Here is a 13,735-nt window from a genome sequence, read left to right on the forward strand (position 1 = left end):
TTGTACCCAACGATAATGGATCCCCCTCCTCTAAATCTAATGAAACAATCATATGACAACTGATATATCAAACCCTGCGATAAATGTAGAAAGGGTGGTGAAGGCCGTAATAAGGAAATCGTTAGTTTAATCATGTCAGTATGTAAATTCCCTCGAGTATCGTTGCAGGAAAGTTCAGTGAAAGTAATTCAATCAAGAATCACATGACAAAAACGTTTGTAAAACAAATTGAATACCCATAGGTTATGCACACCACTTTATCTGTCAAACATCCCACAAAATGGAGAAACACATGCATTTATGGAGGGGTGTTGACAAGTTGTCATATACCTTTGGGGACAAACCAAATGGCATTATCTGTAGATTGGTTACCGTCAAAGATCACATTTTTGTAGCAACTACCTCTAACAGTTTATATTACGGTGAGGTAGCATTTTTGGAAAACAGCCCTCCAACGTTGGTCTTCAAAAGAGCTCAATTCGAAGTGGTCGACATAGCATCCAATTCAGATTATTTATTTATCGTAGATAATAATGGACATGTATTGAAAGTAAATCCTCAAGATATGAGTATAGTAGATACAATAATTCTGAAGGAAGAAGTTAAATGTTGTAGGCATGGGTGAGTTTCAAATTGTTACTCGGCTGTTTACATTTCTATAGCTTCTTATACCTATTACAGATACAGACAAGAGAACGAAATTGTTAAAGTTAAATCGATAGCTGTTAGTAATCAAGCGGCACTGTTTGTAACAGAAAGTGGACAACTTTGGGCCAGTGGAAATCAGTCGCAAATAGATATTAATAGCACAGAGCCTAAGAAGGTCAGATTTTTTGAAGGTAGAACCGTATCTGCCGTTGCGTGTGGCTCTAATTTTAACGTAGTCGCTGTTAGGAAAACAGCAAAGTCTATGAAAGATGACACGGACAGCGAGAATGAATTGGAAGAAGAAGTGTTTGTAAATTCTTGTCCTCAGTGTCTTAACGCTATATCGCTGAGCCCTACGAGTTTAACTTCGTCGGATACTTGCCCGATCGGACTTCATGCCCATCAATTTAGCGAAGATCGTTCAACAAATTCCATCAGTGCTCTGTCGATCGCCAGCAAGGAACACGATACTGTTTCACCGATAGACGCTGTTAAAAAGGACGAACATCCTGAAATAATTGAAAACGGAGAGTTGTGTTCTAATAATCCTGTGGACTCCGAGAAAGAAGAGAAGAAAAATGTTATTTTTATAAACACAGAAGCTGCGAGACAATTTTTAACCAGACAATTATCCTGGGTTTCGTCTTATGGTAGCGTGAAAGAAGACATACCTCTGGAGAACGTAGAGAAACCGACTAGATTAATTAAACAAAACGTATCTAATGTAGCTAATTTAATGTACGAAGGGGTGAAAAATGTAGGTGGTAAAGTAGTTACGTTATCGAGGCACATGAGCGGAAGTTCCGATGTAAATGAATTTAAAGACGACATTAGCGATCATTTAGAAAGATCAGGAGAAGAATATTTAAAACCAGCCGGTACTAGTTTAGCGCTAAGTTTACGATGCGAGGAATTTCCTTGGTCGTCGAGTACCGGTTCTTCGGAACACGAATTGTCTCAGCAAGGTTTAAACGAAAGGATTAACACGTTAACCCGTACCGGGAGCAATATCCTGTCCACCGAACTCTGGACATGGGGCGACGTACAATACGGACAATTAGGAACTGGTGATATTATCAAACGCTCTCGACCAGTATTAGTAGCAAAACTTAGTAACATCGGATTGAGAAAGATTTCATGCGGTGCGTTTCATGTTCTTGCCTTGACGTTAGACGGAAGAGTTTTTGCTTGGGGAAGAAATAATCATAAACAGGTGACGTTAGAACCGAGCACCCATCAAAGCGCCCCCCAATTGTTCACTACAAAGTTGTCTTCAGACGAGAGAGCTAAAGATATCGCAGCTGGTAGCTTTCATAGTTTGATAATGATGCACCATGGTCTATACTTTATCGGACAATCTAGGTAAATAATTTTATTACGAACAGTACCAATGAGAAATTATGACTAAATTTATTAATATGGTTTCAGTAAGGCTGGAGAAATGTTTCAACTTGACATTGAAACGAATAACGAATACAGTCCAAGGCAAATTTTTAGTTCTGGGGAATATAGCTGTTGCGCTGTGATAAACGAACCAGAGATAAATGTTTCGGAAGATTTGGTAAGCGATCAAATCTTCTTGGAAGAGATATTGATTGTTTATCAAAATTTAATCAAACCATTCCAAAAGAAAGGGGGTGCTATGCAAGAATCAAATGTTTACGAGACGTTATGTCGATGTTATACAGAGTTATTAAGTTTCAGCGCACTGAACGTTATCAGTTTATGGGATTATTTTAATCATATCGGCGAAGCGTACGAAGTAACGATTGTCGCTAATGCCGAGGAATACGTTAATGTGTACAGATATTACATAAACGCGGTGTGTGATGTCATCTCTTTAAGCGGATTCACGTACATTGCAAAATTAATTGAAGTGCCACAAGTAATAGCAAATTTATTTATGGAAAAATTAAAAGTTAGTGAAATTAAGAAAGTTAATAATGAAATTGTTATCACAATGGCGTTACAGCATCCGTTGCATAAATTAAATAGGTAAATATTTAGAAAGTTAGAAATTAGAAATCATTGAAATTATTCTAATACCAGATTGTTGTATGTTGTTACTTAGATATAAAAACATGATTTTGAATTTAATTAAATGCAACGGTACGCGAATGGGTGTAGAACGATTGCAAGAAGCTTTAATGAAATGGGAACAAATATGCGACGAACAAGAGAAACGTCAGAAAGAAGCGGAGGCTACTAAAATATTTTGGGAGAATTCGGGTAAATTAGGAGAATTATTAAGGTCACCTGACAGGCGGCTTATCAGGGAATCCCGAACTCATCCTTTATCGATACTTAATTGTGGAAGATTTTCCACGCATTGGTTTGTTTTGTTAACAGACATATTTATTCATGTTACTGGTTCTTCTCATACGGTACATCCGCTTCAAACAATATGGGTCGAACCTTTACCTGATTCTGAAACAGTACAAGTATGTTAAACAAAGTTATATTGTAAAAATCTATGAAAAATATTCATTGATATTTGTAATGTAAATTCTGTTTTAGAACGCTATATCGATAGTAGCACCAGAGGATACGTTTGTGTTATATACTCCAACACCTTCTGAGCGTAACGAATGGTTATACGCTTTACAAAATGCTATAAAATGTAGTCTGCAAAGGGTTATTGGACATGTACCCCCAATAGTACGTTCTAGCTCATTTCTTTTCACAAAGCACAGTGTTTTCAAAGATGCAAAGTATACTGGTTCGTAAATCATTGATAACGGTATTGTACATTTTCAATTTTATATTATGTTTTATGTTTTAACTGATGTAAAATAATTTAAAAAATTAATTTTTTTCTGGAAATTCAATATTTTGGTAATCAATTTTCAAAGAAATAACATTTCTCTCCTTTATAGGACGATGGTTAAATGGTAAGCCACATGGTTCTGGAAAGTTAGAATGGTCCGATGGACGTACCTATGTAGGACAATTTCATAAAGGTGTTATCCAGGGTACTGGAAAAATGGAAATTCCATCGCAGGGTGTGTATGAAGGACAATGGAAAGATGGTCAACAGAATGGATATGGAACTATGAAGTCAGTGTTTTAAGTAACTATTAATGATTTGAAATATTAAACAATGTATATAATGTATGATATTCAATAGAGAACGTAAAATATTCTAGATATAATAATGGAGATTTTTATGAAGGATATTTCAAAGATGGATTACCACACGGACACGGTGTTAAAAAAGAGGGTCATTTCATGGCATCCGTAGCATCTGTATATATTGGAGAATGGGCGGCAGGTGTAAAGCAAGGATATGGCATTATGGATGACATAATGACAGGTATAATTTGATAAAGAAATTAAAAACAAAGGAAAACTTGAACATTCATTATAACAAAAATTATAGGTGAAAAGTATTTGGGCTCTTGGAGTAACGGTATGAAACATGGCTGTGGTTTAATTGTAACTTTAGATGGCATTTATTATGAAGGTGTTTTCATGCAGGACGTTTTAACGGTAAATAATTCAATATTTTCGAAATTTTAATAGATATCAGTTTCAAAAATAAAAGTAAAATATTTGTAAATCTAGGGCCATGGAGTTATGGTGTTCGAAGATGGTACTCACTACGAAGGTGAATTTAAATCGGCCGGTATTTTTTATGGGAAAGGTACATTAACGTTTAGAAGTGGCGATAGATTAGAGGGTAATATGAATGGTTCATGGAACGAGGGTATAAAAGTAATTGCAACGTTGCACATGAATAAAGCTAGTGGAAATACGCAAACTGATTCGAAACCAATGTAGGTAATTCATCCATTAATTATCGTTTCGCATTTAAAAATATTTTATTCTTTTGATACAGGTCGTTTGGTAAATTATGCGTATCGCCGGATCAGAAGTGGAAAGCAATATTTAGGCAATGTTATCAACAGCTTGGTGTACTTGAACCAGGTTCAAAATTGACTAGTAATAGTGAGAAATCAGTAGAAACTCAACGTGTTTGGCAAAATGTTGCCAGTATAATAACTAAATCACGTCAAAAGTCTTCGCAGCAAAAGAAACTCAAAACAGTTACATCGATTTACAGAGAAAAAAATAACGAAGCGGTCGATGAACTGGATAAAATTCCTTGTTTCGGAAGGGACAAGCTTACCGTTCAAACTTATAACGAAGTTTATAAATATTTAGTGAAAGCTTTTGAAAGCCAACATCATCCGTTAGGTGCTCTTTTAACAGAAGTTGCCGCTGTATATACAGCTACCTACGGTGGTGTGAGAGTTCATCCCTTGTTACTTAGTCATGCTGTATCCGAACTTCACAGTATTACCTCAAGAATATATGAAATAGTTATTTTATTGTTTCCGGCACTACCACGGGGTGGAAAAGAATACGTGTTGGAGATAGAAAATAGTGAAGAAGGGTACGTCTTAGATTTTAATGAACCGTTATAGTTACCATCCTGTAATATTTACATTTAATTTATTTATCTTAGCCAAGTTATAAGCGCTGCTGCAATACTTTATCCGATACTGTTACCTCGAGTACATTCAGCCCTTTTCGTGCTATATGCTTTACACAATAAAAAGGAAGACGATGCCTATTTGGAAAGATTAATGAAATGGAATAAACAACCGGACATAACACTGATGGCTTTTCTAGATATTGACCAGTCAGTAACCAGTCGTTAATAATAATATACAGAAATTATTAGTTTTATTTATAATTGTCTGATGCGATGGGGTTTCAGGAAATTTTGGAAGAATGCGAATGTACTAAATTTAAATGAAAATGGATTACCATATCAAAGCGAGCCGTACTTCAGTGAAGCGATTGAAACTTTGCAACAGTTGAAAACTACATTTTCCCCGTTAGAAAAATTGTTAGTCGTTAGAAACACGTTTGAACAAATGACACAAGTAAGTTAGTAATTTATTACAAATATTTTTTTATCTTTTAATTACTTTATCGTACGTTATAGACAGTTCAAAAACAATTGGGTCTTTCGTATTTATGGACGATGGACGAATTGTTTCCAGTTTTTTGTTTCGTTGTTGTACGTGCTAGTGTACTACAATTAGGTAGTGAAATACATTTTATAGAAGACTTCATGGAACCATATTTACAGAATGGAGAACTAGGAATTATGTTTACTACTCTCAAGGTTAGACATTATATTTATGTACTAAACTCGATTTTAAAATAATGATTTTGATAAATATGTTTCTCCTAGGCATGTTTCTATCAAATACTACAAGAGAAAATTAACGCGGGTGACTGAATGTATAATTATTATAAGTAGTAAAAGTACATATCAAACAGTTCTATAAAAATATTAGTGTACAGTACTAAGCATGGTAAGCTTCTCCAGAGAAGATTTAAAATGTATATATGTGTATGTTTAAATTAACAGGATATTAACTTATTTCATCATTTTGATATTACTGTACTGTATTATCAATATGATTTTCAGACCGAAAACGTAAACGCTTATTTATTTGTATGAGTTGTTTATACAAATGTTATAAACTGAATATAGACATTCTATGATAATAATTGCATTTAATAAATATTAACTGCAAAATGAATAACGTGTAATATAGTTATAATAACAATATTGTGATATTGTGTGCAATATCATGAAATTAAATGCCATATGAATAGCTGTTGTTTAAATGTCTGTTACATGTACTAGATAAACAAAATTGTATGCAATGTTTAATTATTTTCAATATATCAAAATATTCCCATAGGAATTTCCTTTAAAAAAATAATAATAAAGATACTGATCTGGAAGGTACATATAAGTACTGCTTCCTCTATCGTGTAATATAATGTAAAATTGAAAGTAAATTATTGATTATAAGTAAAACACATTGTAAATATATGGAATGTATTAAAGAATACATATTAGGCAGTTTATTTGATTTATGTTTTTTATCCGATTTTCTAGTAGGAAAGTTTTAAAAAAATGATAAGAAATGTAATTAGCATATACATATTTATCATTCTTCAGATTACGTTTAGTCCGTCATTTGAATCTTAAATGAAAATCTTGGCGTAACTTTTAATTACGTCAGAAATGATAAAAATTTATTAAAACATATGTAAATGACGTTTCGAAAAATTAGATTACATCAGTAAGTGAAATATCCGCTAATGAAATGGCGATGCTGTGTTGATCAGATGTTGCTTACAGAACAATATACTTATTTTCTTGAAAATTCAAAGTAATTTGAAAATCTAAATCGTATTTATTTGTTCATAAATATATAAACGATTTGTAAGATATTTCTGTGAAAACATTTTAATTAAATAATACAGTTCGTGATGCGCAGGTTTTAGACGACAGCATGATCATAAAGCAAGGTAGCGATTGTATCGTTACAATTTTCTTCGTCTGAAATTGTCCGTTTAAAAGGAGTATATTCACAGTATTACGTTTAAATTTCATTTTCATAAATATGGAAGTAGTTAGAAGTGTATGGAAAAAGCCGCTTTTGGTGTATAAAGTCGGATTACAGGCGTCTTTTAGAAATAGGTATATGACGAGAACATATAACCTAAACGTTATTTTATATTTCTAGTAATATCTATAAACTAGGATTAATAACCGAATGCAAACAATCCATTGTATAATATACTTTCTCTTAGATTTACGTATTATTTTATAAACAGGTCAAAATGAAACGAGTGATAATAATATTTTGAGTTATACTAATATGTCATAAACGTTAATTTACCGGCATTTATTCTTTTTTAGTAGATCATTCATTTACTACATACTTTACTGTATTTTACAGCACCAGTAGTAGTTCAGCATCAAAGGTAACAAAAAAGGAAGATGTTTCCATTAAAGATGATGATCTACGAATATCAAGCACAAATGTTGATTTGAATTTACAAAATGATGCTGCATTTAATGCTCTTGTTTCTACTGAAGAGTTATTAGCACAATTAGGATTGGCTAGGGAATTTGCAACTGATAGTCAAGTTGAACATCCTTATGTTGATAAGTTAAAAAGGGTACAAATGATCTTGTTTGATTTGAGTCATGCTATATCAAAGCCGATACCTGGGAAAAATAAATCATTTGAAAGCAAACACATTATTGATTTGGAAGAATGGATAGCAGAGTATGCTACTCAACTGCCTCCTCAAGAAACTTATATTATTCCGGTAAATACTAATTATATCTACATTTTTCTTTGTATTAAATGATTTGCCTCTATTTGATTCCATACATTTATATTAGGGTGGTGGTAAAGCTTGTTCTACATTGCACTCGGCTAAAGCGATATGTAAACGTGTAGAGAGAAATGTTGCATCTTTGGTTCAAGATGGTTTATTAAATAAAGAAGCACAAATATATTTAAATAAGTTACAAAATTTTCTATTAACGACATCACGTATTGCAGCTAAGTGCGATCAACGTGTAGAAAACATATATATTCCAAGAGTAGAAGTTGAAAACGATAAAAAGAACTAAATCGTAAGCTGTATCGGACGAATCCATAGCATGTCATCTTTGAGTATCTTCTTCTTAGAGATGATAATATGTGCAAACAACCAAATATTATACTCAGAAATATTCTGCGATAATGTTAACGTGTATTATCATACTTTGAAAACATAAATATGTTGTAAATATTTTTTAATCATGTTATGTATCAATTACTGATTGTGCTGTATTATTTGTATTAAAAGTGTACATAGTAATTACACGACATATTAAGTAGTTGAAAGTTTCTAAATAAAGTAAGATATCATCTTAATATACAGTAGAAATACATCTTGCCCTCTAAGGTATTGTTGCGTTTAAGAGAATGTATGATTATTTTCGGTAAATAATTATACATAATTTCTACATTCGCTGATTTATTAATGACACATCTAAAGATGTTTTATAAATGATTTACAGTTATGCTGTTTATGCACAGGATAATAATTTATTGAATAGAAATTTAACATTTTGTACTGCATTTATGCCTATGTATGATAGAAAAATATTCATGAATGAAAAATTATTATGTAAATAAATGTATAGCAATAAAACTTATAAAAGTTAATGCTGCATTTAATTGTACCGAGGGATCAACAAATTATGAACGGGAGGAACATTCATTATTCATTCTAAAATTTCGTCCCCTTCGACAATTTCTTTTAAGTTAAGTAATTCCAATAATCCGGAACCTTTAGTTTCGGAACTAACCAGTTCATTTATTTCTCTGTAATGACCAGGATCGATTAAACAAACTAAGTCTAAAGTTCCATTATCCCATTCTTCTGTTTCTACTTTTGTTATCAAATGTGTTATTTTTTGTCTTAACTTTCTGGCCTCCTTGCCTGAAACCAAAACCCTCAGCCTCATTTGAGCTCTCTCTAGAGGCATTACAGCTTTTAATTGTGGAATCACATCTAGAGCTTGTTGTTTTGCGCTTCGATTTGGTTTTACAGAATAATGCACATCTTTCATAGCTTTCTCTATCATAGTTACTGGATATGGACGTTTAGTTTCTGGATTAACGCATTTGTCGGCAACAGTTGTTGCAATATCTTTAAACATGGAATCTAAAGCTGAATGCCTTTCTTTGTCAGAAACTTGAAGTTCTCCCTTTGTAAGAATTTCTTTACAAATTTCTGTCTGGTTATCTGTACCAAAAGCCTTTATAAGATCTTCTTTCTTTGCTACCTGACCTTTTGAAACATTTATAAATACTGTGTGGGTCTGTAAAACTTCATCAATATCTTTTTCTCTGAAATGTAATATAGTTGTCACTATTATTACATGCTCTACGTGAAAAGGGCAGGATATATGTGAAAAATAGGAAAATAAACTTTGTAGGTTATGTGCGAAGATCGTATCAATTCTTTTGATAGACTGTCAAAGACTTACAATTTATTCCTCCATGAAATAACCTTGTTCCTATAACAAGCAATCTCAAATCGTTTTCCTGTTTTTTTCATACGAACTACGGCAACATTAGTTAACCTTATTTGATTAGTTGGAGTAAAAATTTTCGACATTTTTAGTCCACGTGAATATAACACTGATCTTTATTTCAAAAAATATCATGCACGCTTTGTAAATGATATTTTACGCAACCTTAGGAAAATTAGGAAAACCCTTATTATTTTAGTATTTCTACAAGCCGGAAGTGTTGCGAATTTATGCAAAACGATTCCAAACTCTCGATGCTCTCGATTCGTAATCGAATCGCTGACATCCAACTTCCTTTGAAATATCGATAAATTTTAAATATTTCTTAAATCGTTTGTTGCAATTTTTTTTGTTCAGTATATTAATGTTCATTATTGTACATATACATATGTACATCATTTATAATTGCATAACAGTTCGTGTTTGAAGAAGGCTGCAGTTTAAAGGTCTCCTAACCGTATGATACAAAATAATTTTGAATCAAACTATGATAACAAAGTGCATTATGCATCAATAAAAGAAATATTTCAAAAGAACGTAATAAGGTGTTATAAATTAAATGTACAAAATTGTCTGTAATAAGTATATACTATCTGGTAATTATAACAAAGTATTATTGAAAATTTGTAGTAATTTTGTAAAATAATCTTTCGGTAAATTGCAAAATTAACGCGGGAAAAAATTGTAGCAATGACGTCATTTGTACGATAAGCAGAATCGCGGGATGCGCACGCCGTGGTGATGCGCATGCGCAGACTACCCGCTACGTTAGACTGTATCGAACATGGCGGCGGCGAGCGTGATGCCGTTAGAAGTGCGTGAAAAATGATCGTTTTTTCGTGGTTCAAACGATCCGATTGTTTTTACGTGTGTGCATAGTGACAGTGAGTGTTACCTTCAACATTTTAACAACGTGGGAGATCCTTATCATGGCATTGGTCACCGTACAGCGGTCTCCAAGTGTGTCCAATTCCCCGCAGAGTTCGGTGAGTTTTCTTGCTTTGTGTCGCTTTGTCGATACCTACTGTCAATTTTGCTCGGTAACGCGTTCTTTTAAGATTCATTCTTGTCACCGTAACAAGCGATATACTCGAAACGCATCGTAAACAGCTGGACATTGTTCGCGTACTCGTTTCGTATTTCGTGTATTGACAGCGGAATCGAGAAAGAGAATCGTGAAAATTCAAAATTCCCTGTACCGTGTGACAGTGAATGAAGAAAGTTCGTGACCGCGAATTTTCCGTGACCGTAGTAAACAAAGAGTCGTGTTGACGTTTCTCTGTCGCGATGGCAGGACGTGCATATGTAACTCGTAAGGTGCACGAGTTCGCGGTTACGCATTAATCGTTGATTCTTTATCTAATCCATTTGGAGGCATTTTTTGTATCACTGTTTATCTTTCTGCGAAAGATAATTCAAGTAATTTATTGTATAAGATGATTTATTATACACATGAGTGGTTACTATGATTGTTATCATTGTATCTTTCACTGTACGCGGTTGCGTAGGATGAATCATTGATAAAAATATGAAATAGAAAATAAATCATAATCAGGGTAATAGGCGTTCGGAGTAACTGTGAAGTGGAAGGAGTTGAAAGGAATTTTTCGCGTTCTTTCTCGCAAAATTACCGACGCCGAAGAGCGTGGTAGCGGTGGTACACATATGCCGATATTGTTTGCGCACACGTTGCGTGCATTGGACTCGGTGACGTCGCGATGTTGTTAACCACAGTCGTTGCGTCGCGTCGGTTCGCGCTCTTCGACGAAACACAGGAGAGTTGAAAAAGAGAGCGAAAGGAACACGTGGTTCTCAGCGTATCATCTGTAGTTGAACGAGCGCCGTGACTAGTGTGTTTTCTCCGATCGGTCGAATAGATTTTACTTAAAATATCAATCCCAAATTTATTTGTTCGTGATAATCATTGCCTAGGGTGGGGGGATGAAGATCGAACGAAAATAGGTATCAATGGAAATCTGTAATAAAAATATCTTTAACAATGAAGCGAACAAGTTACGGTCGATCAATATTTTCACACGAGTCAGAAAACACCCTAGCACGTAATGATACTTTATTCCTGTGATAAAAGGAGATATTGCGAGTGGTGTTTCTTGCGCGTCAAAGCCAGTTTATCCAGATATGGAGTTGATCCGCGCCCTAGCATTCTCCACATGGCAAAGAAGCAACGCGCCAAGCCTTCTTTGCTTACAAACTTGATCAACTGAAACGAGCGTCAACCTTGGAAATTATCGGTTTTTCTTCTCCCCTTCTGGCCTTTTATACTTACAGACGCGAGATCTCCACGATCGATACGATTCGTGAAATAAAAATTCCTTCTTTTTTTTTCGCCTTTGTACCTTTCGAAGTTACCTCGTGGAATTAGAATCAAGAGAATTAGGGTTGAAGGATAATTATCCGAAATGAAAGTCATATTCACTTCCAAACGTTTAATGTACAGAAAAATTTCAGAATATGCGAGATATAGGCATATCTTTTATACGATGTAACGTTTAATATTGAATATTTGTAAACGTAATGACGCACACGGTGCGTTTTATGCAAGCGACGAGGCAGCGGCTACGTCTGATAACGAGAATGATATTATCAGTTAATACTGAAAAGGCCATCAAAGAGATAAAATGGCGCGAAGGTGAAATGATAGGAAAAAAAGTGCGTAGGTAAACATTAAAATTGATACTTTTCTTATACATTTTTTTTTAGAGAATAATTTGTACTTGGTTTGAAATTAAAGCGAACAATGAGTAGCGTACGTGTGGTAATAACGAGAGAAACATGATGCAATTAAAGAAAAAAAAAAAAAAAAATTCCATGTCTGTTGGTATAACGAGACCCTTGGCCTCGAACGGGTTAAGAGCACGTGGCGTGGATCGTCGCGAGTACGATTCGCCTTGAAAGTCGCGGTTTAAAAAGTCACCGTGGCCGCGGTTTTGCGCCTCCTGCCCCGTGGTCTTCTTTTCATTTCCACCGACTAAAGCTTCTATTTTAAGGCCGAACCGTACAGAAGGGAATGGAAAATTGCGCCGTGGCATTAATAGCGGTTGCTATTTCATATCCCCGCACGATGAATTCCCTCGGGAAATTCGAGAATACCGGCCACGTTCGATAAAACGTTTACAGAAATGGTCGTCTCGCGATGCTAAACTCATTCGCCGTTAAAGCTGTATTTTTTGCGCAACTGTTTTCGCAATTAACAGGACTTTCGATGTTCGATCAATGAACGTTACGTAGACGCAATATTTGAAATAAAAATGCATGATTGTACTGGTATTTAAACAGTCACAGTATTGTGATTACCGGTGGAAACAGTTGTTGAACGGAAGCGGACAAGCCGATAACCGGGGGCGTCTAGAATGGATTAGTATTTGCATAAGATAATGTCGGAAAAGGGTTACTCTCCCTTACGTCGATCTGGCCCCATCGTTTTTGCATTATTTGCAATTCAACGTCGACGAAGGGTTTCCCTTTCCGCTCGGGCCCCTTTCGGCTAGCATACTTAAATCTTGATTTACGATTCCTCTTCTGCGAAGCCCATTGTCTTTCGTAATCAATACTTATGCATACTTAAGCTGGATACATTGGGCAGAAAGTTGAAGGAATCGTTTGGGTGCCGGCGATAAGGCACTCGGGCACTCGGGTGCCAATAGGACAATTTCATGACCGCCGGCTCTCTTTCTGAAATTCTAATTCCGGCTTCTGAAAAGATCTGCGTGACGCGATACGAAGGAAAATGCGATAGCAGCACAGGCTACGGGGATGACGTAACTCTGGTAGCCCCTCGAACGAGGGAGCTGAAAGAGGGTTCGGGCCCGAGCTTCCTACCGTGTACTTTGCATGCGCTGAATGCTTCCGCGGCCTACCAAGTGCACTCACCGGCCGAAAGGGTAGTTGCATTTTTCTAACGCGTTCAGAGGGGCTGCATTCAACGGGGGATACGGGGCTATTGATTTTAAGGGCTCGTTTTATGCCTGCTATGCACCACGTTACGGCATCCTCGCTGTTTAAGCAATTTTTTTACAAATTATTAACCCTCCCGAGTAGGGGGGCCCCGTTCGGACCCACGCTGAAAAATTCTTGCATCCAGGAAATTGCATCTTTATGCATGATGCAGCCAAGGGGCGAAGAGCGTCGTCAAATTTGCCACTCATCGGCATG

The 13,735-nt window shown here is 35.3% G+C and overlaps 4 protein-coding genes across 5 annotated transcripts in view; 3 read left to right on the forward strand and 1 right to left on the reverse strand.

Annotated features, from left to right (window-relative positions):
- Nucleotides 1–19: 19 nt before the first annotated feature.
- Nucleotides 20–6,543, forward strand: LOC114883153 (alsin). 2 transcript variants are annotated; one of them, XR_003790516.2, is made up of 15 exons: nt 20–621; nt 682–2,010; nt 2,077–2,643; nt 2,720–3,089; nt 3,166–3,367; nt 3,525–3,705; nt 3,795–3,961; nt 4,028–4,137; nt 4,213–4,424; nt 4,487–5,044; nt 5,117–5,293; nt 5,372–5,540; nt 5,603–5,785; nt 5,855–5,978; nt 6,095–6,543. XR_003790516.2 is itself a non-coding variant. In XM_029200658.2 (14 exons), exons 1-14 carry the CDS (start codon nt 281–283, stop codon nt 5,900–5,902), a joined length of 4,614 nt encoding a protein of 1,537 aa, XP_029056491.2. In that variant the 5' UTR covers nt 20–280; the 3' UTR covers nt 5,903–6,543. The 2 variants fall into 2 exon arrangements, 1 of the variants encoding a protein (XP_029056491.2); XM_029200658.2 differs by having other exon boundaries at nt 5,855–6,543.
- Nucleotides 6,544–6,745: 202 nt separating this feature from the next.
- On the forward strand, nt 6,746–8,396 carry LOC114883164 (corrinoid adenosyltransferase-like). The gene is made up of 3 exons (XM_029200690.2): nt 6,746–7,162; nt 7,425–7,800; nt 7,877–8,396. The coding sequence occupies exons 1-3, from the start codon at nt 7,086–7,088 to the stop codon at nt 8,108–8,110; spliced, it is 687 nt and encodes a 228-aa protein (XP_029056523.1). The 5' UTR covers nt 6,746–7,085; the 3' UTR covers nt 8,111–8,396.
- An 86-nt stretch (nt 8,397–8,482) lies between these two features.
- On the reverse strand, nt 8,483–9,839 carry LOC114883162 (ribosome maturation protein SBDS). Its single transcript, XM_029200688.2, has 2 exons — nt 9,518–9,839; nt 8,483–9,377 (listed from the first exon to the last, which is right to left on the reverse strand). Exons 1-2 carry the CDS (start codon nt 9,646–9,648, stop codon nt 8,750–8,752), a joined length of 759 nt encoding a protein of 252 aa, XP_029056521.1. The 5' UTR covers nt 9,649–9,839; the 3' UTR covers nt 8,483–8,749.
- Nucleotides 9,840–10,327: 488 nt separating this feature from the next.
- LOC114883154 (protein phosphatase Slingshot) overlaps nt 10,328–13,735 on the forward strand; it is a 38,393-nt gene continuing 34,985 nt past the window's right edge. The window contains exon 1 of the mRNA XM_029200659.2: nt 10,328–10,548. Coding sequence (XP_029056492.2) covers nt 10,492–10,548 — 57 coding nt within the window. The 5' untranslated portion in view covers nt 10,328–10,491. The remainder of the gene's footprint in view (nt 10,549–13,735) is intronic.

This window comes from Osmia bicornis, chromosome 1, assembly GCF_907164935.1.
Source record: "Osmia bicornis bicornis chromosome 1, iOsmBic2.1, whole genome shotgun sequence".
NCBI classification, from domain to species: Eukaryota; Metazoa; Arthropoda; class Insecta; order Hymenoptera; family Megachilidae; genus Osmia; species Osmia bicornis.

Excerpts from the sequence above, each read along its gene's own strand:
- LOC114883162 (XM_029200688.2), bottom strand. The coding sequence starts at position 9,648 with ATGTCGAAAATTTTTACTCCAACTAATCAAATAAGGTTAACTAATGTT. Across the intron at positions 9,378-9,517 it reads ATTTCATGGAGGAATAAATT|AGAAAAAGATATTGATGAAG; the intron begins GTAAGTCTTTGA and ends ATTACATTTCAG.
- LOC114883153 (XM_029200658.2), top strand. The coding sequence starts at position 281 with ATGGAGAAACACATGCATTTATGGAGGGGTGTTGACAAGTTGTCATAT. Across the intron at positions 2,644-2,719 it reads CCGTTGCATAAATTAAATAG|ATATAAAAACATGATTTTGA; the intron begins GTAAATATTTAG and ends GTTGTTACTTAG. Across the intron at positions 4,138-4,212 it reads TCATGCAGGACGTTTTAACG|GGCCATGGAGTTATGGTGTT; the intron begins GTAAATAATTCA and ends TTGTAAATCTAG.
- LOC114883164 (XM_029200690.2), top strand. The coding sequence starts at position 7,086 with ATGGAAGTAGTTAGAAGTGTATGGAAAAAGCCGCTTTTGGTGTATAAA. Across the intron at positions 7,163-7,424 it reads CAGGCGTCTTTTAGAAATAG|CACCAGTAGTAGTTCAGCAT; the intron begins GTATATGACGAG and ends TGTATTTTACAG. Across the intron at positions 7,801-7,876 it reads AAGAAACTTATATTATTCCG|GGTGGTGGTAAAGCTTGTTC; the intron begins GTAAATACTAAT and ends CATTTATATTAG.